At 41.6% G+C, this 27,911-nt stretch overlaps 1 long non-coding RNA gene and 1 gene segment (V, D, J or C); both read left to right on the top strand.

The window, feature by feature from the left end:
- Nucleotides 1-15,601, top strand: part of LOC107075900 (Ig kappa chain V-III region MOPC 63-like) — a 93,977-nt gene extending 78,376 nt beyond the window's left edge. The window contains 2 exon segments of the V gene segment in view: nt 13,125-13,160; nt 15,048-15,601. Coding sequence covers nt 13,125-13,160; nt 15,048-15,370 — 359 coding nt within the window.
- LOC107079223 (uncharacterized) lies at nt 6,138-10,839 on the top strand. The gene is made up of 5 exons (XR_011182481.1): nt 6,138-6,331; nt 6,482-6,604; nt 6,870-6,896; nt 7,029-7,133; nt 10,644-10,839. It is a non-coding gene; the product is annotated as an uncharacterized lncRNA (long non-coding RNA).
- Nucleotides 15,602-27,911: the final 12,310 nt, after the last annotated feature.

Below are 27,911 nucleotides of genomic sequence, written 5' to 3'. Positions count from 1 at the left end.
AGGAGGAGCCGAGAGAGGAACGGCTGTTTGGAGAGGAATGTCCTTAGGAAAGGGGAGATTGGAATCCAGGGCCGAAGGCAGGGGATGACGGATGCCGTGTTGGACACCGGGGAAGGGAGAAGATGAGGAGGGAAGAAGAGCAGAAAGCAGATTGTGGTAGGAGGGGTTAGACGGATCTGGGGCCTGAAGCTCGGTGGCTTGGGATATGGAAGCCGAAGACTGTTGAGGAGGAATTGAAGCAGGGGTGGAGGCTGCGTGAAGGACTGAGGAGGCTGCCGAGTCGTCTTGGACGCCATGGGGTGGGGAGGGTAAGGGCCGCCTGCTGGCTGAGCTGGGGGTCATTTACTAGCTGGCCTTTGGGCCGTGGAGACAGCAGCAAAAGAGAAGGAACCGGGGCTGAAGGCACCAAGCTGGCGGAGCTTGAGCCGTGTTGGACGCCGGAGGTAGAGACAGAAGAGTGCAGAAGTTAGATTAAGCAGAGAAGGGGGTGGGGGAGGGGCGTGAGCCTGGTGCCTTAGACTTGGCAGCAAGGAGTTTAGGGAAGGAGGCTGGGTGGAAGAGGCTAGGTGCAGTTGTTCAGCAGAGGTATGGATTGCTTGGGGAAGAGACACAGACACGGATATATCAGGACAAGACAAGACAGAAGACGCGACAGGCAGATGTCATCGGAGGGCGCCGGGGGAAGCTGTGGAGCTGATGTTTCCTTTGTGTAGACTGCGGTTAAGTACACGGAAAAAAGCTTTTTTGGAAGCGTTTCTTTTAAAATGGATGCCATGTTTTCGAAGTATCCTCTGGAGGCTTGCTACGGTCCAGTTGGAAATCACGAGAGATGATCCAGGAGAAGGGGGAGCCGATGTTTGTGAAGCGCGGCGGCAGGGACATCCTCGAGAGAAGCGGGGGTTATTTGGAGACTTTGCAGTGGAGGAGCGGGAAGGCTGGGTTTGTAATGAGAGAGGGACTACGACGGCGGGACGCAGTCTTCGGCGAGGAGTTGGATCTTGTGAGGACTGGCTGGGAGATGAGCGGCGCTGATGTGGCACGGCGGCTGAAGGAGGCGATTAGACGGAGGTGAGGGGAGCAGTGGGGGGAGGACTGGACGAGAGGGGTAGGAGAATCTCCTGCGCTGCAGAAAAGGTCTTTATCGGAGCGGCAGATTTGTAGATCCATGAGAAGGGAGCACGGATTCAAGCTAGGCGAAAATGAACCATGCAGAAAACGAACGAGGAAGACATTTGATATATATGGAGACTGGTTGCTTACGTCAGGATTAGTGAGAATTGCAGCAGCTGTGTCGAATGAGCGCAGCTGCCTTCATTCCTCCCGAACTTTCATTAAAAACTCCCTTTATAATGTCTTACTTTGAGTTTGAAAGTTCTGAGTGTAATTTAAAGAAGCAGACGGCTTATCATGGAGCACTGGCTCAAATCTTGGACTCTGAAGCGCAAATATAGCAACGATAGTGACAGCACAAGTGCGAGTAAGATGCAGAATAGAAGGGAAAATGTGAGTGAGGTAATTTGTGAACCATACAAGCAGTGCTGGAATTCTAATTCCAACAGCTTAATAAATGTGATGTGCAAGGAAGCAGAAGGTGCCCAGTGGGCAGTGATTCGTCGAATATCCGTATATTCACGGTGAAAATACCGCTATACGTATATATACGTCGCCGCGACGTATAATCAATGCCGAATTGCAACCGTAAAATCGACGACATTAATAAACGCATATATAACGTCAAAAACACATCTAACACAGTGCCTGAGGCATTTTTTACTGTATATATCGTGTGTGCCGCAACTAGGAGTATACGGCACTCTGCACAGTGTACGAAGTTAATTATTTTTGCAGTAATTAATTTATTTACACGTGTATAATAAATATAGTAAAAAATATAATAATTAAATTACTGTGAAAATAATTCACAATTCAACATTGATTATATGTCGCGGCGACATATATATACGTATAGCCGTATTTTTGCCGTGAATATACGTATATTCGCCGAATCACTGCCCACAGCTTGGCATACAAGGGTTTTGCGGAGGGGGTCTTGCTACCTGCCTGAAAAAAACAGTAAAATGTTTGAGTGCCTATAGAGTTTCTATTTTTATTTTCTTGAGAAAAGTTGATACCATTTCCTGGACACCCCGTCCCACATCAGTGCGCGGTGCCCGGGGAAAGTCTGTAGGGGGGTGTCTGAAATTCTGAGGGGGGGTGATATTTCAGTTCAAACGGAGCTGTACGGTGCAGCTACCCAAATGAAATCTCGCAGCTATGCCATTGTTTAGTGCTTCATGATAGAAGATAACGACTAGCAATCTGGTATTAACGATGAAGTTCAGTTTCACATTTTTCGTCACTCTGCAGCTACATCGATGGAGGTTCTGAATCGTTAAGAAAAAATTGTTGTAAAACCAACAGAAAGCACAGACTGCTATAACTAGTCCTAGTTATATAACGATTTTAAGTATAATGATAAACTACTGCAAGGAATCGGTCCACCTGAGCAAACAGGATCGGAATGTTGACACTCAATAAAGACACTGATATGTGCCATTCCTGGACGGAGAGCCCTCCTGCACATCAAACAGTCCGAGTGACTGTTAGCGTCAATCAGTGTTGTCTGACCATTGACAAACTACAACTATTTTTTTAGGGCGCAAGTTAAGTTAAGTAAATCTTTTTGCCCAAAACTGAAGGGGCGACACTCCTCCCTCCCCCCGTGACGCCAGGCCTGTCCCCATCCTATTCCATAATGTCATTATACGGTATATAATACCATACAACAGTGACCGATCCTTCCTAACTGTATGCGTTAAAATTGCACATCAGCACATAGCAGGGGGCACATAGCCGTGATGTATTATCAATGTTAAATTTCAACCATAATATCGACAACATTAATAAACGCATACGTTGAGAAAATAGCTAACCCAGCATATTTTCCGGTTATATACCACAATACATTGCTAGTATTCGTTGGTCGCCATTTTGGCCACGTTTTTCAATCGTAGAAGAAATCTGCAAATATCTCAGCAATCCTCTTTTGACGAGTAAGTATAAATAATAATAATAATACTATCTGAATACATACAGATCTTACTTAATATTATTTTGATTAAAATAGTATGTTAATAAGCAAAAAATGGCACATAAAAATAGTGTGAAGGGGAAGATTACACATAATCGTTTTGCCGTTTCTCTAATTTGAGAATCAGAAGTTCAACGGGTCATTGAAAATAAGTATGTAACATGTACCATTAACAACATCAATGCTAAACAACCCTTAATGTTATAGTACCCCATGGATTTGTAAAGTATGTGATGATAATTTTCTCTGATTCTCCTAAAAATATATGGATATTCTTAGAAATTAGAATTGCCTCAGCAAGACATCTTTAAGGAATAACGATATGTTTTTATGGGAAAAAAATAATCGCGGTGTTATACTCCTTTCTGTGTGATTTCTGAAATAATGTTATTGTTCTAAATTTAACTAGGCAATGATATACGGGAAATACCTGCATAGTGTGACCTTTCTTACTCACCCTTTTAAAGTTAACAACATTTTTATCGCAGTCATTTTGTTCTTTTAATCAAAAATCTCTGTTAAAATCCCAAAAATAAAACTGATGACAGGAATTGCGGGAAATTACCGAGCGTACGGTACGGTCTAAAACGTACAGTGCTGTATGTAATTTATTTACACAGCTTTGCATACAGGGGTTTCTCGAGGGGGTCTTGCCACCTGCCTGAAAAAAAATGTAATTATATGTTGATTTCTTTGAATGACAATATTTCTATTTTTATTTTCTTAAGAAAAGTTGATACCATTTCCTTTTATATTCCATCGTCCTTATAGTACCTTACATACAACAGTCTCTGTTTATTTACTGTTTACTGTTTATTTACTGTTTATTTGCATGTGTTACAATTATCTGTAGGTGCACATCAGCACGCAGGGGGCACACCAAATCAGACTTTATGTCAAAGCACTATTTATCCCGATGGAGGAAGCGACGTGCAGAGCTAAATGCTCTTGCAGAATCCAGCAGTGATGATCAAGATGACAGTTTTCACATAGATGACACCAAGGACGAGAATGTGGAACAATCGTCTGGTGATATGGGTGCTTGTGTCAGTGATGACATTACACATCAGGATTCAAATGACTATGGGTACACTGAAGAAGTTATTACTTCTGAAGAAGAAATCTTGAACAAGGTTGAAATTTCTGACTCTGATGAATCTGATGTAACTGACCCCAGTCCTGAATCTACTGACCTTGTAGATGAGGCACAGACTGACCCAGCAAAATCTATCTACTGAACTTGTAGCTTGGTCTGCTAAGCATGGTTGTAAAAGACAGTGTTTCAATGATTTATTGGAGATATTGAGACGTCAGGGGCACAAGCTTCCAAAGGATTGCAGGACTCTCCTACAAACACCTAATAAAGTGCAAATCAGTGATAAATGCGGTGGTCAGTACATTTACTTTGGATTAAAGAAAGGAATCCTGAAAAACATATCTTCTTCTAAAACATTCCAAGAAGGCAGGCATTCTGTAGACCTGTGTATCAATGTTGATGGAGTTCCTCTCTTCAAATCTACATCTGTGCAATTTTGGCCTATTTTGTGCTCTTTTCACCAATTCCAGCCTTTCATTGTAGCATTATTTTGTGGAGGGTCCAAGCCTGAATCAGTTGATGATTATGTGAGTGACTTTTTAGAGGAGTTAAAGTTACTCACCAATAATGGCATTCACTTTTAAGATAGAGTATTTAATGTTACTGTGAAGGCTTTTATATGTGATGCCCCTGCAAGCTCATATCTGAAATGCTGCAAAGGACACAATTCGTACTTTGGCTGCGAAAGATGCAAAATTAAAGGGAGCTGGGAGGGAAGAGTTGTTTTCACAGGGGAAGAGGCATGTAATGATTGTACAGATGGACAATTCAAGAACTTTGAGTACAAGGAACACCAATAAAAGACTTTCTCCCTTAGCTGCTGCTGCAATTCTCCCTTGACTACATGCATCTAGCTTGTCTTGGTGTTGGCAAAAGAATTCTTATTTTCTTAAAGCAAGGACCACCTAAATGTCGACTGTCTGTCAGGCAGAGGAAAGAAATTTCTGATAAATTGGAAATTCTTAGCAGAAAGATGCCTGGGGAATTTGCTAGACAGCCAAGATCCCTCTCAGAGCTTGACAGATGAAAGGCTACAGAGTTCTGCCAGTTCCTTTTGCATACAGGCCCCATGTGCTTCGTAATGTTGTATCAAAGGAACTATACACCCATTTTCTGATGCTAACAGTTGCTCTTTCCATTATGTTGGACTCGGACGAAAGAAAGAGAAATGCCTATCTCAAATATGCCCAAAAACTGCTTGATGCCTTTGTTGACAATGCTCAGCATTTGTATGGACCAACATTTGTTGTATATAATGTGCACAGTCAGAGACATCTACATCAGGATGTGGTACAATTTAATTGTTCCTTAAATTATGTATCTGCATTCCCATTTGAAAACTTTTAACAGTCCTTGAAGAAACTAGTGCGGAACAGTCATAACCCTATAGCTCAAGTAGTAAAGAGAATGAAGGAGAAGGAAAGAGTTAAGAGCAACTGTGAAGCATCTGGTTCACGGATGTATATTTCGTCAAGACAAAAAGACTGTTGTTTCCTGTTGGATAATGAGGACTTTGCATTTGTGAAGGAGAAAAGAGCAGACAGAAGTCTTCTATGTGATGTTGTACGCCAGACTCAGACTTGTAACTTCTTCACTGAACCATGTGAGTCAAAACTGCTTAATATTGTATATGTTAATAGTCTGGAGGTGCATGCAAGGGAGAAATTCCTCTCTGTAAAAGAGTTGCACAGAAAAGTAATGTGTCTCCCATATGGTGCTGGTTCTGTCTGCTCTTTTCTCATGGTTAAGTTTACATTTTAAAGTTTGTGAGGAATTGCATGTAGTGAATACCATCTATCTACAAATGTATAAATAAAGCAGAATGTTTATTATTGAATTATGTGTTTTTATTGAGTATAATCATTATAAGCGAACACAAGTGTAGTAATCAGCACCACAATCTAAATTAAGACTCAAAATTAAAATGTGTATGTCTATTTCAGGTGATGTGGACACGCACTGTTTGGATAGAGCAGGAGGGGGAGGTTGAGGGAGTCTTGCCCTCAAACTGGGTGGATGCCCAAAGAGAGTATGTGTGGTGGCCGAATGATCCAAAGCAGGCTACAAAACTATACAAGAGAAGGCCAACCCTAATAAAGATACTTGGGTTACCTTCAAGCTCATTAAAGTTAAACATACATCAGGTATAGCTTTCTTTGAAAATAAGAGCAAATTCCTGTTAATTATTATAAATTCTGATTTAATATTTACAGTAACTGTCTATGTACATGTATTAGTGCAACAATACCTTTTTCATATTTGATCATATGTAATGTAAATATAATTATTTGTAGACAAGAAATCAGAGCGTGATCACTTTGATTTAACCACCTCTGTTACGGATGCTGAAGACGAGGATGAGACACCCAATCCAAAACGCAAAAGTAAGAAGCGGGTGTTCTCCGATTACGTTGATGGTATGTAAAAGTAACAATCTCAATAGTTATATTTTTAACCAGTTATTAATATCAACTGATGCCTCATTTAGCTTGTACCTTGTTATTGATTTTTTTTACAACCTTTTAAAATAAGTCATTTTGAAAGGTGTTCTGTATGAAAATGTTAAAAATCTTATCAGATTTGTTGATAATGGAAATTGCTAAGAATTTTGGTTAGCTTATTCTATGTTAAACTAATTTTCAGTATTATATTGAAATATGATAATTTTCTATTATATTACAGACTTTGATTCTGATGCTGCTACTCCAAGTAAGTCCATTTCTCTGCCTTCAAAGTTCCCAAAATAAAGGAAATAAATGTATTGTAAAAAGTTACAGATCAAGTTGATTAAATAATTTTATTTGATATGAAATATTTTACTGCCATATCTTTTCTGTTTAGAAAAGAAGAAGCCACTGAAGCTTCCAGTGCCACCCCCAAAACTGAGGTTTTCTCCTAGGAAGAGTGTCTCCCAGACCTCACTCAGCTGTTCAAGTACGCTTAAAGGTAGGTTATTGGAATTGAAGAAAGATGTGAAGACGGGGGTTTGAATTTAATCCTTTCTGTAGGGGGTTTAGACTTCTAAATCACAAGCTGGGGTTTATGGCAGGAAAGGGGGTTAACTGATAAGGATTGCAGATGCAAGCTAGGAACCCCCCTGGGTGTAATCTTAAACTGACCATTTGTCCAGAACATCGTAAACTGGCCAAATACCATGAACCCCCCTCTTTACCATCAGACCGAGTGATGTCAGAAACAGAGAGGAAAACACTATATAAGCCAAAAGTTTGTACCAGTACGGGGAACAATTCTTCGTTTTTGTTGTTTCTTGCGGGAAACAAGACTTCGGCTTTATTGTTCCTTGCATGCAATAAACTCATCTGTTTTACTTCATCTCCGGATCAAGAACGTTATTTCTTCTGTTACAACAAATTTGGCGTAGTCGGCGGATGCTCCAGAAGGCGCAGAACTTCCCATCATCAGGAGAAACGGTCAGAGCGCACATTACTAAGAGGTAAGGACTCCTCTTTTATTTAAAAGTCCCGACTCTCTCTGACCGATTGGGAAGTCTCTGCTCCCTGCGAGAATCGCCCGTGATGACGGAGTAAACGTGAGTTTCTGAATTCCTCTGGCCCGGGGAAGACACCGGTGTATGTAATGGGTTGTTTGCTGTAAGCCCAGAATTTGGTCTGGCAGGCGGTCCGCGGTATTGTGTACAGGCGTTCGAAGCTGGTGTATACCTTAATTGCGCGTGGAGTTTTTGAACGGGTTTTGGACCCTTACCGCGAAGTTCAGGACTGGTGTGGGCCTTATTTGCGCCCGGAGTTCTGAAGGTCAGAACTGGTTTGGGCCTTAATTGCACCCGGAGTTCTGAGGCTCAGGATCGGTGTGGGCCTTAATTGCGCCCGGGGTTCTAGAGCAAGTGGTGCATTAAATGCATGTAATTCAGGACTGGTGTGGGCCTTAATTGCGCCCAGAGTTCTGAGGCTCGGGATTGGTGTGGGCCTTAATTGCGCCCGGGGTTCTGGAGCTGAGTGGTGCATTAAATGCACGTATAATCCAGGATTGGTGTGGGCCTTAATTGTGCCCGGGGTCCTGAGATTAGCTATGCCTTGATCGTGCACGGATTGGCGTGGCGTGGTTTTTTGTTTTAAAGGAAACAGGAGTAGAAGAGATATATATGTATGTTTTTGGTGTTTTCCTTGTTTGTGAAATACATATACACACGCACGGCACTAACATAAACACACTTCATAATAAAAGAGCAAAGCATTAAGTAGCAGGATTTAAAGGACGTTGAGACCCGAGAATCGCCCTGATTGAGCTCAGTGCGTAAGTCCACCCCGGGGCAAAAGCAGCAATGCTGGCGTTCTGGGGATGGTGAATTACTGATCAGGAAAGGGGTTTTTCGAGGTCTCATTCCTTACCTGTGAACAGTGTGGTGTAAGTCCTCTCTAAAGTCTCTGAGAGGCATTTAGATCTGGAGGTAACAGACGCCCTTAGCTGAATGAGTGCAGTAATGCACAGGTTTTTCCAAGTGAAAACATCCCCCTACTGAATGAGCTGTTACCTCACACACGACAAAAGTAAATCTTAGAGACCGAACATGTGCTAACTGATGGTTTGAGAAAGTGGTGGAAGGGTCCGTTTATATATCGGAAAAGTGTAAGTTGACGGGAAAAAAAAGGAGAAAAATATGCGAAAAGTTGAGTTTGTCAGAGGGAGTCTGGGGCGAAGACCCCTGTAAAGAAAGCATATGAGTATTGATTGGCAAAAGCACAAGCATGTAGCTCCCACCCTGGTGCACGGCCGGCACCAGTGGTGGCAGATACATGAGAAAAAATAAAAAATAAATTGGGATATGACTTAAAAGTGTGTTTACGGGAAAACAAAAACCCAGAAAAAAAGATACTTTACTCGCTACGAAAGAGTATAAACAAAAGCGAAAAGAGGCAGTGCAGGAGAATCAGAAACTAAAAGAAGAATTAGTTCCTGGTCGCACTGCACTAGTTAATGTGTTATATCCTGCTCTCCCATAGGGGAACAGACAGGCAGGAAATGAAAATAATTGGGATCAATTCCCACAGTGACCATATGGAGACGGGGGGTCTGAGTGGGATGACACCTGGTACGAGTGTGATAGAGACGGAACAGGAACTCCCTTCTTAAACAGAGGGCGCCCGCAGACCTGTACTCTCAACCTAAGTGGGAGAGGGCCTGATGTAGCGGGGGCTGGCGCTGTTGATGACAGCGTCACTCTAACTGTCTCGCACCCCGTCGAGGGGGTCTGCACTCGCACCTACCTTCCCTGATTCCCCCATACGATCAAATCCAAAACCGGAAGATATTGACCGGTGGGCTAAAGTACCGCACCCGAAATTAGAAATGCAGCGAATCTGGAGTGCGCTTCAGGAATTAAAAGGATTAATGTAGAAGTAAAACAAGAATACAGCACATTGTAGTACGAAAAGAAAAATATTCTCGATGTGTATGTGTGTTTTATGAAGTTGTGTGCCGGCATGTATGTGTGTAGCTGTGAGTTTTGGTCTACTAAATGACGGTGTGAGTGTGTTTAGCCAGCGGGACTGGCTAGAGACGTAACTAAAGAGACTTGACGAAAATCAACTCAAGGAGATTGGAAAATATAAGAGCATCTGTAATGTATAAGTACAGTACAGGTGGACGTAAAAGTAGTTAAACAGTTTTTGTATTTTTATACAATTAGTTGCAATAGTGGAAACAATTTGGTTTTATTTGAATGTCTCGAAACCAGACATGCTGAAACGCTGTAGGTTTAGAATCGAGACTGGGGAGAATAACGTCTTGTGAGAAGATCTGTTTACCTAACGATTAGATCCTGTAAATCCCTTGTAGCCTCCCTAAGTCTGTCCCAGTCCAGTGGTTAAAAATGTACTGTTAATGGAGTGTTGGTTTCTCTGTTAGGGGATACTGGAGCACTACTGTCATGCTTGTTTCACTCATCTGTTCAACAGTGTGCTATAGATTAATGTATATGGGAAGACCGGAGGAGGCCACAGGAGTATTGGGACAGCAAGTTTTACTTGCCGAGTACCAGATTTTAATGGGTGGTTTTATCCCAGATCTATTGGGTTGGAATATTATGCATTACAAAGAATGACTATCCAGAACAGGGTATCATGTGGCTTCAACTGACTGTGATCACTCAGTATGTTGATCGTATTCTGAGTGCTTCCCCTGACGAGGAAACCCACAAGTCTGAGTTGCTTCAGCTTTAGAGTGTCTAATAGAAGCAGTTATGATAAGGCCCTTTTGTGTCTAGCATTGTGAAATTTTAACAGGGCCTGGGTGCAATGTTTTTACGGGGTGAGCACAACTCTTAACAGATCTGCTTAAGGGGAGAGTGCAGTACAAGGACAAGATTGCCTTGGTTCCCGCAGCAAAAGCCACCTGTAATAATTTGAAAAAAGCTCTCTTACAGGTGCTGAGACTGGGGTTTCCTCAGATGGATCAACCATTCCTTTGTATTATTGCAAGTTGCTGACAGAGGCCACCCAAGGAGCCCGCGAGCAGGTCCTGGAGGAGTGGGGACCACCACCTGAAGGAGGGCACAACCTCATCCCAGGAGAATGGGTGTGGATCAGGAAATTTCCTTCACAGGTTCTCCAGCCCAGGTGGGACGGACCCTACCAGATCCTGTTGACATTACATTTTTACTTTGATCAAATTAACATATCCACAGAATTGAGCTTACAGATACCTATGTGTTAACCACTGAATGTGCAAGGTGTAAAACGGCAAAATTGTCTTTTAAAATATAAGGATTACAGTTCAACATTTGATCCTAAATATTTGAGTAAGTAAATGTTGAGTGGAAACTCACTTGAAAAAATGTCTAAACTCAAACAAACCGAAAAGATAAACAACAAAAGAGGGGCCTGGGAGACACAGATCTTTATAGAGTAATTAAAGGTACTCATATTCTATGTTTTATTTCCAACTTTGGGTACTCTTTAATTAGGACAGACTTAATTGCTCAATTGCTGTGATGCAAGCCAAATTTTATCCGTTTATTTCAGCTTTGAGCTTAGTAAACCTTAGTGTTTCATTTTTGAGATTATACTCAAGAAGATATTAACCATCATTTATTTGAGTAGTAATATTATATAATTTTCTTCTAGCTGCGGTGCTGAAGTCCCACCCTACATCGACAGAAAAAGATATAAAGGAGCACGCAATGCATTACTTGAAGAATGCATATGCAAGGCAGGGGGCCAGGAGATCTGGACACTGAAAATAATAGGTTTTTGGTCCTGTTAGGACAATTAGACAGTGTTTGCAAATGGTGGACAAAAATCGTCTTAACTTCCATTGTAATATTTTTTTTTTCTTGGAAATATAGAAGTTGTACATTTTAAAATTTATATTTGAATCAAAATGTGGTTTTGAGTTAGATAGTGTGTTAATGTAATTAGTTTGTGTTTGTCATTACTATACTGTATATTGATGTTACCAGAATTTGTAGCTGAAGTTTAAGACTAGTTGTGTTTTTTTTATGATTATTGCCCATATGTTGATTGTTGATTGATTGTATACAATGTATAATTTGTATGTTATATATTTTTCAGGTGTGAATGTGTATTTTCAGAATAAATTTCTAAACCAAATCATTGGCTTGGTTTACTTGTTTCTACACCTATAAAACCTATCTTTGATGTATAATAGACCTCTAACCATGTATGTATAATAGTCCTCTAAAGTTATCCGTATAATAGACCTCTAACCATATACGTATAATAGACCTCTAAAGTTACCCGTATAATAGACCTCTAACCATATACGTATAATAGACCTCTAAAGTTATCCGTATAATAGACCTCTAACCATATACGTATAATAGTCTTCTAAAGTTATCCGAATAATAGATCTCTAAAGTTATCCGGAACTCCAACCATATATGTATAATAGTCCTCTAAATTTATCTGTATAATAGAACTCCAACCATTTATGTATATTGAACGTCTAATCATAGACGTATAATTGACGTATAACAATAGACGTATATTAGAATTTCAATCTAGACGAATTGCGGACCACATTGAGACGTCTAAGGTATGCGTTTAATAGACGTATATTATACGTCTTTTGCCAACTGGGTGTGCTTGCTTCCGGACATGAGACTAAAGTTGTCCAGCTTGGATCCAGATATCGCTTCTCTGATTGCTCAACAAAAGCAGCTCCATTCTTCACATTAACTTTTTAAGTATCAAAAATATTTGCAAAATATGCAGCTTTGTTTGTAAAAATATTAGTACTTTTCATCAAATTTAATTCAATATTAGTTATTTTTAGTACATTAATAGGTGATGATTTTTACAGGGGAAGAAGTGGACGTAGGCATACTGTAGGTGGTCCACCGCATCTGTGATTTGGTGTAAGTGGTCCGCAGAACATATAACTTTGAGAACCACTGGGTTATAGGAACAGATTGCCCCCTGCTGGGGATTGTACGTGTGATGTTAACATCATAGCACTAGGGGGAAGAAAGACACAGGAGCACAACATACTGTCAATGCGCGGCATTGTATTAGCATACACTCAGTGGAGCTCAGCAGGCAGTGATTTACTCAAAAACTCTACGCCGACTTGCATTCTTGTTTTATGTTTTCTTGTTCACAGTTTATGAATCTCATGGGGAAAAATGCAGCCTCGTCCTTTTTGTATGTTTGCGATAAAATACTCCTGCGTCCAGTCCAGGGATACATCTCGGTTTGCGACTTGTGATTGCCGGGTTCGTCGCGACTCACTAAGGATAAACTGAATAGCACTAAAAACGGACAGGTGAGAGATTTTAAAAACGTATCAATAATTCGGTTCACTAAAACCAGAATCGCAACAAGGCAGTTTTACCGGGCAGAGAGCTCGGGGAGGTAGCTTGTCCAGTGTGAGCGCCGCGGGTACCTCCAGGCGCGCCGGCAGTTTTTGTACAGGCGCTCTATCAGAGTCAGTCACTGTGGTGGACTTTCGGCGGCGGGACCAGACTGAGTGTGGGCAGTAAGTACAGCGCAGCCTCGCCGTCTTCCTCCCGGGCTCTCCGCGCAGACAAACCCTGCAGGACTGCGCGGCTCTTAGAGAAACACGGGCGCTTTTATGATCATATTTAATGTTGAGATTATTAATGTCCTGTACTTAACACCTTCCACGATCTGGATATAAAATAGTTTAAACGTCAGGATCCTCGGGTTTCCAGGCGAGATAAACGAAGATATAAACCTGTAGAAACGCTGCAGATGCTCCTCTGGTCCGGGAGCAGGTTTTAGTACGAGCGCTGAATCAGGTTCAATCACTGTGGTACACTTTCGGCGGCGGCACCAGACTGAGTGTTGGAAGTAAGTGATCTCTTCGTCTTTTCAGAGCTGTTTCTGTGTGTTTTTCTGAAATTATTTTTTGTCAGAGAAATTTCAACTTTGAAGCTCATGTTAGGAGTTCTTACTTTATAAAGTTGAAGAGTGTTGAGTTGAGAAGAGCGATTCGGTAGCGGGGTGTCAGCTCGGTTAGCCTCAGCTCGGCTAAGCTGCTGCAGCGCTCCTCTACAGTGCTTGATACTTTACAGGCTTCATCTCGTGTAAATCCTGAGTGTCCATTTATTATATTTGCTTTATAGTATGAATGCTTCTATTTTGAGTAGGCTTCAACGTTAAATGTGCATTTATCCTGCTGATACTGGAGATACAGAGTCGGTGTCAAAAGCGCACAGCGGAATGTTTCCACATCCCATGGTCTGAAACCCGATTGAGACTGTTGTGTTCAGACCCTGCCAGTCCAAGTGAGACCAGTGATACCGCAGTGTAGCCGCTGACTCGGGTCCATTTCAGGCGGAGAAGAGCTGACAGGCGCGGGCTGTGTGGAGACAGAGCCGCTTCTCCGCTACCGCTGCACTCTGGGGGCTGACAGAATCCGAACTCAAATATGAGGAATATGAATTCGTATATACAGTATGCACTCGAGTTATTGATGTTCAATTACAACATATTAACGTAAAGCATCTTTTTAAATCTTTTTTTGAAGAACAGAAAAAGCATAATTCAATGTGTACACACACTACGTGTTGAAGTAGATTAGTGTCGTTTCAATGTTCCCGTTAACGTTAATAATTATTTTACAATTCAGGGGCTACACGAAGCTTTGACGGCTTAAAAATTGAATAATATTGTTTTCGATTGTTTTATGTCTCGCTAAAAGATCTCTGCTCTTGGCTTCATAATTGCTTTTGGATTTGCACTTTGTAAGATTTTGAATAAACTGTAGGGACAGCGGAAATTAAGACAAGAAAATATACTTTTTGTAGTAACTGTACAGTCATCATATTAAGCTCCAAAAATGCTTAATCCAACAAGAAGTGTTTTATTAAACACTTAATTAAAAAAGTGTTTTATTTGTACTTTATATTTCATAACAGGCATACATTTTTCTTCTCCAGGTGAATACACTCGTGAATTTCACAGTTATTTGTAGCGTCTTGTACTTATAAAGTCTCAGTGCGAATGGGTCCTGCAGACGTTACGGGTCAGTTTTATTCACCGGGAGGCGAGAGGTGTCACGTTGGGCTTTTAGTACAGGAGGCAGCAGGGATACAGCTTTAGTTTGTAGTTCTCAATAAGCAAGATATGATTAAAACACATTTACCAAAATGAGTTGTATTTAATGAATTTTATATACATGTATTTCCAACTGAAGAACTTTAGTCCTGAATGTTCTGAAACAGCTATTCAAACCCTGTACCAACGTGTAGAACGTTAAACTTTCTTTTCCTTTTTCAGCTCTCTGTCAGTAGTGTTTAATCCTCTATTTTGCGACAGTTCGGGCTTTTATTCCCTGTGGGTCTGTGCGAGTCTCTCACAGGCGGCTGTGAGTCTCATTCCAACCGGTTTCTGTCTCCAGGTAACGCGCTGCCGTCTCTGTCCCTCCTGCCGCCCTCCACTGTGGAGCTGAGTGCCAAAAGAAGCGCCACGCTGCTGTGTCTGGCCAACAAGGGCTTCCCATCCGACTGGAGCCTGCAGTGGAAGATCGACGGCAGCTCCAAGAGCAGCAGCGTCACCAAGACCCCCGGCATCCTGGAGAGCGACGGCACCTACAGCTGGAGCAGTACCCTGACGCTGTCCGAGGCCGACTGGAAATCGCTGCACTCCGTGACCTGCGAGGCCAGCCAGGGGTCCCAGGCTACTGTCCAGAAGACCCTGAACAAATCTGACTGCCCAGAGTAGCCCACACAGAGGGCAGCGCCGCATTGCTGATGGCTGTGTTTTGTTTTAGCTTTATCTCTGTGACTGTGACCATATTGCTCCACTCAGTACTCAGACATGTTTGTTAGCAACGTTTTAGACGCACTGAGCTTCTCCATCAGCCGCTGTCCATCTGTGTGTGTTGTTTAGTCCTGTTGTACGTGCTGTTAGTGAAAGAAAAATAATAGTAATAAAGAATTTTTGAATCATGGATATCAATGTCTTGATTTTTATTATAAAACTCTTTTACACCATGTACCGTAGATGCATATCGATGCTTGTTATGACTTCATTTTTGGTGGTCTTTGCTTCTGTGGCTGTTTCTTCATTCTCCTTGTCTGTCTGCCTGCATGCGAGTTCACTTCCCTGCCTGATACCACTGCTTTGTCAGAATAGTGCAGGGGTGTTACACAAAGAAAAATCCCCCCCAAAAAGCCTAACTCAGAAAATAATTATCTTAATTGACAATCCAGGTTGGAACAAACCCAGAAAACCCCAGATCTTCCAGGAAGAGAGTTGGAGATCCATCCTTGGAAGAATCATGGAGGTTGTTTCTCAGGTGCAGAGACTGCAGACTCAGGGACTTAAAGCTGATTAAGCAGCCATATCACCCTACAACTCACAACTGGCAACCCACTGAAGCTAAGCAGGTGTGAGCCTGTTCAGTACCTGGATGAGAGACCTCCTGGGAAAAACTAAGGTTGCTGCTGGAAGAGGTGTTAGTGGGGCCGGCAGGGGGCGCTCACCCTGCAGTCCATGTGGGTCCTAATGCCCCAGTATAGTGACGGGGACACTATACTGTAAAGAGGCGCCGTCCTTCGGATGAGATGTAAAACCGAGGTCCTGACTCTCCGTGGTCGTTAAAAATCCCAGGGTGTTTCTCGAAAAGAGTAGGGGTGTAACCCCGGTGTCCTGGCCAAATTTCCCCATTGGCCTTTACCAATCATGGCCTCCTAATAATCCCCATCTATGAATTGGCTACATTACTCTGCTCTCTTCCCCACTGATAGCTGATGTGTGGTGAGCGGTCTGGTGCACTATGGCTGCTGTCGCATCATCCAGGTGGATGCTGCACATTGGTGGTGGTGGAGGGAAGTCCCCATTACCTGTAAAGCGCTTTGAGTGGAGTGTCCAGAAAAGCACTATATAAGTGTAAGCAATTATTATTATTATTATTATTAGTCTATCAGTGTCACACCTCCCTGCTCACTCCGAACCCTCCACCTAGATTCTCTTGCCTTCAGCTGAGATGCTACCGAGCTACATGATCATGTGTGTTCACTGTCTATCCTGTGCTGTGGTACAGGGGTGCACTGCACAGGGAACAGGCCTGTCCTGGGACACAAGGGTGACAATCAAGCATCTGGGTTCAGTTTCATGAAACACCTTGAAATAAATGTCCCCTTCAGTTTACTCTCATGTTTTGTATATTTAAGGGAATTTCCTGATATGCTTGTTTCAGCACATTGCTCTTCAAGCTATCTTTACATTTTTCAGCTGATTAAAATTGTAAATCATCTTGCAGCAGGCTAATCTGTTGACAGAATCTGGCAATATTCAAGATAACCACTATTGCAAAATAAACTTATCATGCCAGTATATAACAGACAGACTCTGATCCACAAGTTCAGAATCAACAGGTAATCCTCTCTCTCAGGAGATTTTACCCTGGTATAAGTGTGTGCTTGTGATGGACTGGCTTCTGGTCCAGAGTATACCCTGCCTTGTGCCAGGCTGGCTTTGTCCCCTGTGACACTGAATTGGACAAAACTGGATGGCTATTTTGCCTTCACCTGCTTTTCCAAAACGCAGACATGCGTTTCAGTCCCTGAGAAAAGCTCCTACTAAGAACTAGAGATCAATCTGGGGCCTTTTAGAAAATTAATTCCTGCTTGGTATAGTTTAAATGTTTTTGTAATGCCAAACAGTTGAGGTGCTACTGTATGTGAAATATGATAAAAATGGTTATTATCAATAACAATAATACTAGATTAATTGATATTTGTTGGGAAATATATCTGAATCCAAGCACTCACTCTGTCCATTGTAATGGACAGCAGAGCCCAGTATTTGTTTTGCCTGAGCAAGATCTGGAATATAGATCATCCGTCCAATCAGTCTTATCAATGTTCTCGAAGATGACAGGACAGAGCACAAACTATCAGCTGCAGAGTATACATACTGAGCTGGCGAGTCAGCAGTCAAACCCTGAACAGTAGCTTCTAACAAGTGAACAGATTCAGTGTTTCTTTCAGTCTCCATCTAAATGTGACTTTGTTTAGTTAATCTGCAGTAGAGTAATTAGTGCACATGAATATCAATAATTGTCTAGAGTCTTTAAAAGGGACCTGTAAGCTGATCTGGGTGCCAGAGAGACAGAGACAGACACTCAGGGCAGGTAGAAGAGAGTTAAACCCAGCCCTTGTGTTATGATGTAGACAGCAGTGTTAGAGGGAGAGCAGCCCCTGGAGACTCTTCTCCATCTGGGCTGTCCTGCCCTGGCCCAGCTGCAGGGCTCATCCTGTCTATGCAAATCCTCCCAGCAGCAGCTTCAGTTTCTCGCCACATCTTGCGATTTCGTAGCCAAAAATACCCCGGGGACAGTCTGAGCCGAGCATGGCCGGGTTGATTTGCCTAGCAAAGGGAGAATGGGCTGGAGGAGGGAGGTGTCACACTGTGGGGGTGTCAGAGAGCTGCACCTGTTCAAGAGCAGGAAAGCAAGAGAGCAGATAATGGGTCTGGCAGACTGTTTTAAACTGAGCATCAGTAACACTTTATACGAAGAGTCACTGAGGGCTTATAAATATTAACTAGATACTTTAGTAGCTCTGTGCTTTAAGCATCTCCTATGAGTTGTTAGCTACAGTAGCTATATTAGCACTGAATGTTCACAAATAGCCCCAGTATAACAGTGATTTAGGTACTAATTACATTTCTGTGTTTGTCTTTCTGTGTACAACCCATGTTACCCATGAATGTGTGCTCATTGTCCGGTGTCTGTCTCAAGAGGGTCTTTGATCACAGCAGGAAACACACAGGATAAGGCATGAAACTGAACCAACACAGGGGTGTCACAGACCCATCAAATTATCTTAATGTAATACAGCCTGCAACTCTTGATGCCCAAAACCCACCCTTTTCACTCTGTGACATGTGCAGCAAGTAAAACACGGGTCTGTCTCTAAAAAAAAAAAGATTACTTTTGTGGGATTGAAGAAAAAATAAATAAAATGTGATGTTTTTTTTAAAAAAATAATAAAACTTAATAATAGGAATTATGCTGTAGAGCTGCATTGTTATAGCATGTTTGTTTTGTGTTTATTGTTTATATTTGGTTTTATTACAGTTCAACACGCAAATCCAGTCTCACACAGGTATGTTGCAGTAAAGCAGGTTCCTCCTTATTCGGGTTCTCTTGAATTAGACTGCTCCTCAGATTATTAACCGTAAGTTAATCATATAATTTAAACAGTTTATATATAGTTTTATAGTTTTCAGAGACAGACCCCATTCCTACTGTGAACATGTGAAATAGAGCTCTAAAAGACCACTTTGTGTCTTTTGTTCTTTTGTTAGTTTTAGGGACTTGTTTCAGTGTTGAAGTGAACTCTGCTCAAAATAAGTTTCAATTGTACTGCTGGCTTGACAGTTTGAAAAAGTGTGCAGTTCGGTTTTGAAGATTAATCTGATTAGTGGTGCACCCAGAGAAAATGGACACAACACAGGTTCTCCTCAGTGTACAAATATATTATTAATTCCTGAAGGCTGAAGTTTATTATTATTTACATGATTGCTATATTACTGGTTATCATGGTCTAATGAAGAGGTTAAACCACCCCGAGCTTGCTGATATAGACTCCAGCTCCCGTGTAACTCTGTTCTAAGTAAAGTATGTGGATAGAAGTGAAAATACATAAATCCTATATAGGAAATAGTCCTGGTTTGTGTTAAATCACTGAAGAGACAAGGACTTGAGAGAGTGTGTGAGTGAGCAGAGTTACTGTAGGAGAGGAGTGTGTGTGAGTAGAGTTACTGTAGTTACTGTAGGAGAAGCAGCAGGCCTGAGCTGGGATCATGTGGAAGAGCTGTGGGGGCTCTTAGCATCAAGCAGTCTGGTGTTCTGATACACCTGTAGACGAGCTTCTCTGCTCTCTGACTGTCAGAAGAGCTTCTTAACTAAAAGCTGCGGAGACACAGCAATAAATGCAGCTGCCCAGGCCAGCAAGGTGAATAAGCATACTGTTCCATTTCTGCAATCCAGCCCACAGAGAGAGACACTTGAGTAACAGGAAGTTAAAAGAGCTTGCAGACAGAGTTTACAGGACACTGTCAGACAATACTGTGTTGGGCACTGCCCCCTAGTGGATAAAGATATGTATAATATCTAGAACTTCAGGTGGGTAGCTGCATCAGCATGCGTAGTTTGCATAGATACAAGTAATAGGTTTATTCCATGCTGAAAAGAGAAGAAAGAAAACACAATGTTTTGGCCATGGAGGTTTCTTCAGGTGTAAGAAAGACAAGGCAGTAAGCAAAGGTAATGTAGCGGGAGAACAAAAGCTGGGAGAGAGGAGGAGCCAGAGGCAGGAGCAGGGGACAGACAGAGGCCAATCACGAGGTGTGAAGTCAGGATAGGCGTAGATAGGCGCCCTTGGATTTTTAATGACCACAGTCAGGACCTCGGTTTTACATTTCATCCGAAGGATGGTGCCTGTTTACAGTATAGTGTCCCTGTCACTATACTGGGGCATTAAGACCCACATGGACTGCAGGGTGAGTGCCCCCTGCTGGCTCCACTAACACCTCTTCCAGCAGTAACCTTAGTTTTTCCCAGGTGGTCTCCTCTCCAGGTACTGACCAAACTAACACCTGCTTAGCTTCACTGGGCTGCCAGTTGTGAGTTGTATGGCTGCTGGCTACATTAGAAGCCACAGGGTCTACATTCGAAACACACACTTCTCTCTGGGTTTACATTTGAAACAATGAGACACAGACACAGCTCTCTGGGTATTAACATCCATCCATGCATTCTGTAACCTTTTTATCCACTACAGGATTGCAGAGGAGTCAAGGAGGGCTGGTCTTAGCTTTTGGAGGCCCTAGGCAGGATCTTTGAAAGGGGTTCTTCCAGATCACATTTGCACATACACAGCTCCCATTCCAAACATATTTTACTATTTACAACAATTAAATAAATAAGATATAACTTTTATTCACCAGCTTTAAAGAAAGCAAGATAAAAAAGTTACAAACAAGAGCACATATTTTACAAACCTAACATACCGTATTTCAACATTGAAAGTAATAAAGTATGTTATTAAAAACAATAAATAATGATCTTCAAAATTTGAGCAAATCAGAAATGACAAATTACTGCATTGAAACCTCTGTAGAAAAAAATGTTTAAGGAAGAAATAAGGACTCTCAGTAACAAGGTGTAACGAACAGTTCTTTCCGGACCCTATGCGGACGACACAATCCGACGAAGTGGGGGAACACTGGGGAAACGTCATGCAGGAAAACGGGGCTGAAGACAGGGGGGCGTGTCCAAGGTGCGCTGGTGCACGGGGGAGGTGTGGCCGAGGCGAACAATCCAAGAGTAATCCTTAGGGAAAATCCAAAACACACGAGTAAGTCCAAAACTAGGAGATCCATCAGAACAAGAATTAAAAACCACGAAGACCGGGTCAGAACCGGCGGACAGGGACAAGGAACAGGGGTTAAAACCTTAACGGGACCAGGCGCTTCCTGGTCCCGGACTCGCACGATATGGAAATCAGATGCAGAGCCCAGAAGAGCGTCAGCGCCTGGCTTTTAAGGTGGGCAGGGAATAGGGAGCAGGTGCATGGAATAAAGTCTTGAGTGATAGGGCTGGAGCACCCTTAAGGAGGGGGAACTAATATCGTGACACAAGGGAGGTGAGATCTGTAAGGCTGAGGAGATAGGAAAGTCTAAAAATACATGTGCCCAGATTTTGAGAGGCAAAATCATCAATTACATCTTCTCTCCAGAGTAGTCGACCCACGGCGTGATTGATGCACATGATGGACAGTCCACTGAGATACTCTTGTGCCAGGGCTGACCTCAGGTGTGTTTTAATAAACTTGAGCTCTGAAAAGCCCCTCTCTGCTCCTGCTGCCAACACTGGGAGAGAGACTGCAATCCAGAGAAACACAGGTTGGGTTTACAATACCCACATTCAATTAAATACAGGTGAAACCTCAAGGAAAACAATGTGTTTTAATGTTGATTACTTATAATCACTGAATAATTATTTGTACTGTACATTTGCTTTCATGCTTTTGTTTAACCTGGGCAGTGTGATTTTTAGCTAGGAGACCAACACAGCCTGTGTACAACTGCTGGAAACGTGAATCTGTTAACTTCTAGTGAAACACCTTAAGTAATCTATGTGTCTATGTGTCCAAGCTTGAAAATGTGGCGTATCTAGCATTTGCTAGTTACATGGATCTGACAGACTCAATACCAAATTAAATATAAGAGTATTATTGCAGTGATTTCATTTGGTGTACCTCTATTTTTAGATTGTTTACCCTGCTCTTCTTTTCTGCACTTCAGAAACATTACGTTTATTCGGGTGCCACCTGAAGAAGGCTCCACAGCCGAAATGTTGTGTTTTCTTTCTTCTCTTTTCAGCATGGAATAAACCTATTACTTATTCCTTTGCAGCCTACATAAGCTGACGCAGCTACCCACCTGAACTACTATAAAATCTGATTCAAACCCATTAGAACCCTGACCAGAGATGAGAAGTGTCCAGAGGAAGATGGTGATAAACGTCATTGTTGCTGTGGGTTCTGTTGCCATGAAGGGCAGCTCTCACTCATCAAGTTTTAAACTCACAGGAGTATAAACAGTCTCAGAGCACTGTAGCACGTGCCACTAATGCAAACTGTTTTTCTATGGAAGAAATCATCAACCAAAAATAAGCCGTCAGGGTACAGTGATGTCTTTTAGTTATGTATGTGTCTGTCAGTCTGTTGCTGTCAGAAACAGGGAAATCACAGCTCCTGGCTGTGACCCTGCCCTCTGGCTTGAACTACACTAGGAAGATGCGCTACTCTATATCGTTATTCAAAATGTAAATCCAGGTAACTCTTCATGTTGCTAAACATGACTTTCAGTTCCCGTTGAGAGGGTACACTTGCGTGTTCTGGTTGCTGCTTCTCTCACCAGTTTTCATTTTTTATCAATCTACTTTTTTTTAACCTTTTATCTTTTTTCGTTTCTATTTATTTAAGTCGCTTCAACTTCAATCGCTCTACAAATACACTGCTTCTACAGCTGACTACACATCACTGGAATTGTTCAACTGAGGACTTTTACCACTTGCTGCTGCCTGATGATTCAGGATTTCCTTTCTGGTTTTTGTCGCATTGTCGCATTGTAATTCTGCTCACTGCAACTACTGCAAATGAATTTTTTCCTTGAAAAATATGCATTTGATTGCTGCCATAATATTGGGATCCTGCAACCAATCCGTTAAATTTCATCGCAGCACAGGACGCTGTTTCTTTCCTTCGTCTACCTGCGGAGTCTCTATCCCTGCTTCTTGGTGCAAGGCTATATGACCATCCCGCATCGGCGCCAACTACCCTGCCTGCAACCCCCCACTCAGCTGCCCCCTGGCTCCCCGAGACTGGCCAGATCAGCACAACAAAACACCTGCACTGTGAGCAATAAGGCTCTTCTCATATATGACTTTATTACAGAAAATAAATTATGCCACATATTTTTATAATCAAAATTTACGTGTTGCTGAAATTTATTAAGGCATTTGCATTAAGGCAAAATATAAATTATCTAAATGCAGTAGTAAACCTGAAAGAAACACAACCGGGGAAAATCACAACAAGCCACAGTATAATAATAAACTTTATATACATATATCAAAAAGAGTAATTTTGTTTTTTTAAATAAAAACAATATTAATTTAATATTTAGCATAATGTAAATACACAGTTTAAAATTCATAAAAGTCTAAACATTATACAACTTCTATAAATGGAAAAAGATTATTCCTCAGCATTAACGGGGACTCAAAACCAGGCATTTTCTGACAACAGCCCAAATGCTTCTACTGTATATGCCACATTAAGCTTTCACTGCTCCACCTGGTAGTTTTACAAAGAAGTACATTTCAAAAACAGATTTAAAAAATATCGGGGTGAGTTATGATGCGCTGAGGCATGTGCACTGCAAATTGATATCCGGCATACATTCTGATTGTGTGGATCTGTAAGGCCTGCTACTGTAACTTTGCATTCTTCTTTTGAGTGTCCTGTTCTAAATGTCTCTGTTCCCCACTCTACTATCATTGCCACAATCTATAGGCCACCCATACCTAATGAAGGCTTTTTTAAGTGACTTTGCTGATTTACATTTGTACATCTCAGATTTAAGACGATACTTATTCTTGGTGATTTAATATATGCATTGACTCATGGTCTTCAAAATTAGTTAAGGATTTTCTAGCTCTGTTGGGATGCTTTGATCTACCCCACTTTGTTCTTAGCCCAACACAGAAAAAAGGACACACCCTTAATTTAATCATTTCAAATTTCTTACTTCTCTTCCCTTAAACTAGGCCTATCTAACTGTTCTTTTCAAACTGGAATTACCTGTTTCTTACATTTCCCCCTCACACTCCTGGCGTTTTTTGCCACTGGCGGTCAGTTAATCACAAATCCTGTTCTATCCTCCTTATCTTGTTTCTCTACCTCTGATCCTCTAGGACAAAATACATTTGCTTAATAGTGCTCTCCTATCTACCCTGGACACCTTCATTCTTCTAAAAACGTTTTTTTTCTCGCTCTGCCCCCTGGTACACAGAGCATCTGCGATAGATGAAGGCAGTCTCCTGGATACTTGAACATACAGTAGGTAGTGTCTTTCTGGCCTAAACATACATTATCAGGCTTGAAAAGATTACTTACCTGAACATAAGGATACGTAAGAGTCTGCTAGATCCAGCTACTACTTTCACATCATTGAAAATAACCATAACAACCCCAGACACCTTTTCTCCACCATCAACAGACTGCTGAAACCAAACTGCTCCACCACATTACTTGCCTCATCGCAATTTTGCAACATATTGTAACGCAACGGGGGCTCAGGCGGGCGCCCTTGCCGCATCAGATCGGCCCCATCCTGACTGGAGGCTCGAACCCGGGACTCCCGCGTCTCTCTGCAGCGACCCAGCCCCGTGAGCTAAAGAGAGATCTCTCTACAGCCCAGTAGCTGTAGTCCGCTATCACAGGGAAGGGCGGTGACGTCACCTGCTTGGTACGCCGGCTCTTACACAGTGCCTGTCGGCCGTAAGCGTTACAATATTTTAGATTTATTTTGCTCCAAGATCGACAACATCCGGCATCACATTCTCATCACAACACATACAGATGCAGCCATTCAAAATGCGCTGGTGATACCGCATTCTTTTGCGGTGCGCTTTACGTAGTATACCGCGAGTTACCGTAAATTCTCCTATAATACCGTAATTAAAATAATAGTATCCGGAATTTCTGCAAGGTGGAGCTAATAAAGCTCAACCTCTCATGTTTGAGCTGTCACCATCAAAGTCTTTAACGAAGTTATTACTAATAGTATTAATAATGAATAACCTTGGACAAGCTGTAAACTCAAAGTTTTGCCCTGGTCCACATTCTTTTTTTCATTGACCGTCTTTGTAAAAGTAACACCACAGCATTTAGCAATCACGCATTTGTTTCCAATCATGCAAAGTACAGTAATTTTTGAGAATCGATTCACCATGCCTTTCACATGCTCATAAAAGAGATTGATTTAGGAACATAAACATATTACCGTATGCAAACTGTACTGTATACAGTATGTGTATATATATTTAATGTCTTAACTGTGCCCGTTTAAGTATTGAATATTTATATGGAATTTTACCACTGAAGGGAAATTTTAGTACCTGAGCATAAAAAGAATAGGAGCATACTGTAATGAAGGCCATAAATGATATTAATTTTGGAACTTAAACATACAGTATATGGCTGGTCTCGGTACTTTAAAGAAAACATACACACCAGTATTCCATTTCCCCCTAAACATTTTAAGCATCGAAGTCTTTAACTAACGTGATACCGGAGTCAACAAGCATACTTTTAGAATTTGATTAAAAGGGAATATAATATGGAATCGCGTATCTAAAGAAATTAATAACGATATAATTATATTCATGTACCGCAACACAAGAATAGTACACGCTGTACATTGTCTGTTGCAACGTAAATTGCAAAGATGCACTTGGAATCTGTCCAAGCCCTACTTTGTCAGGCATTTTCTTTTACTGCAACGGACATAAAAACTCCCTTGCTTTTAACAGAGTGTTTCATAATTTCTAACTACGAAAATTATTTAAACTGCGACACTTATCATTCAATCAGAGCTCGAAATATCACAAGGATCCTCTAGAGCACAGCAAAGACTGTATTAAAAGAATCGCGTATCTAAAGAAATTAATAAGATATAATTATATTCTGCGACAGGGCTGTGTAGGGCTGTTTCACCTCTCTCTTCATGTGACTCTATTCAAAAGCCATTTAGCAAAGAGGGGATGAGAAGAGTGACAAACTAGTATACTTTAGATCTTTTTTTTCTTAACTGGGGAAAATCTGATCATGTTTCTCTATAACAATAATAAAAAACATTAATTTACGTATCACCTTTAAAAGTGGCATCTCAAAGCAATACAGTAGATGGAAAAACAGTTAAAAGGACCAAAGTAAATACCAGACAAACGCAAACGCGTTTTTAATAAAATGCTTTTATTCATTCAGCAGAAAGTGAGAGGGACATCCAGCAGAGAGAGACACACACACCAGTTTTCATTGACAAAAAGTAATTGTTTTTTACATTCCTCTTTTCTAACAGGAATGTTTTGTTTGTGGACAGACTGTTAGACTAGAGGAAAAGAGAGCCTCCTTCTACGAAGCATTTCGTTGATCTGATCACAAATTCTTTTCCAGTCGCACGAAGTAAGGGTTGAGAATCTCTGATTCATCATGCTGCTAATGGTTTCCCGGAGATTGCAAGGCAAGGCACTTTTGCCTCTGGACCCATTGAAATTTACAGACGTGGTCCACCCCCAGTAAATTTCAAAAGTCACAAGATTTCGAAACACGGGGGCGGCGTAGCGGTCGGCTCTTGCTTTCCCGTCCAATGAAAGGCAGGTTCCTTTTGCCGAAGTTGGGAGACATTAGAGGCTTGCCACACCCGGACTGTTAAACCAACGCATTAGCACGTCAAACCCCATTGAGGAGCCAGGCGCAATAATTGTTTTGTCCCTTGATTTACTGATCTGCATTAATTACAGAAATCGAGTTCCTGCTCTTTGCAGAAGACCTGGTCCTGCTGTCGCCCACAGAACAGAGGCTGCGGCAGAACCTGGCACTGCTGGAGCAACACTGTCAGACCTGGGCACTGACAGTCAATCTGGACAAGACTAGAGTTATGGTTTTCCAGAAAAAAAGCCAGACCTCAGGGAAACAGGTACAAATTCACACTTAACAACAACACATTAACACCTAACAATGGGAGCAGGGCCGAATTAGGCCAGTACCCACTATTGTTAAACATACAGAAAAGAATATTAAAGTATTGGCTTTAGTATTAGCCATACAGAACATTAAAGTGCCCATTTCCATTCATCGGGTGTCTGAGCCGCTGTGTCCTATCTTCTGACAGTTGCTGTTGTGAATGTCTGTAGAGTGTATCTTATTTTTAGTACTATATTTTTATATAATATTTCCTATTAATCAAACTCTAAGAGTATGTATTGACTTTTCCACCCCTCCCGCCCCTCTCTGTGTACAGTAGAGCCTCCTGTCAAGCCAGCACATGTCCACAGACATTCACAACAGGGACATATCATAAAACGTTTGCACATATAGTTAAATTATTAGTTGTTTTTCAGGAAGTTAAAAAAACACTTGAATTACTTATCCAGTCTCTCGAAATAAAGTTATTTTTCAAGCAATGCAACAAACGTCGGGCAATGTGTTTTTTTTTTAATCCAACATTGACAGCCACATCTTGAATCTTGTCAGTCAGCTCTTTTTTCTGTATTTGAATTGTGGCGATTCAAACAACCTGGGATAACAAGTGGTCTCAAAGTCATCGAGCTCACAGAGCTTCAACAACAGATGACAATTCCCTTAGTACTTCCTTAGTCTTCCTGAAATTGTCGGATTATGAGTGAATAAAAGCATCTTCTTAAAAACACGTTTGCGTTTGTTTGGGAGCTATATTATGTATTTTTCATATGTAAGATATAATGATGTGTTCCCGCTTACACATCGCACGACTTTAAAAGCTAGAAAAACAGGTTTCGATTCACATTATCTGGCGAGCCTTGTTTTGTCAAAGGACAGCACAAAAAAAACAGACAATACACGGGGGGAGGGGGGGAGGTTAAGCGAGAAAGAGAGTTTTTTACCCTCTGTCAAAAAAAAACAAATCACCCGGGGCAGAG

The sequence above is a fragment of the Lepisosteus oculatus genome, chromosome 18 (assembly GCF_040954835.1).
Source record: "Lepisosteus oculatus isolate fLepOcu1 chromosome 18, fLepOcu1.hap2, whole genome shotgun sequence".
Classification (NCBI taxonomy): domain Eukaryota; kingdom Metazoa; phylum Chordata; class Actinopteri; order Semionotiformes; family Lepisosteidae; genus Lepisosteus; species Lepisosteus oculatus.
Note: the sequence above shows the minus strand (reverse complement) of the source record. Positions and strands in the feature narration are given on the sequence as shown.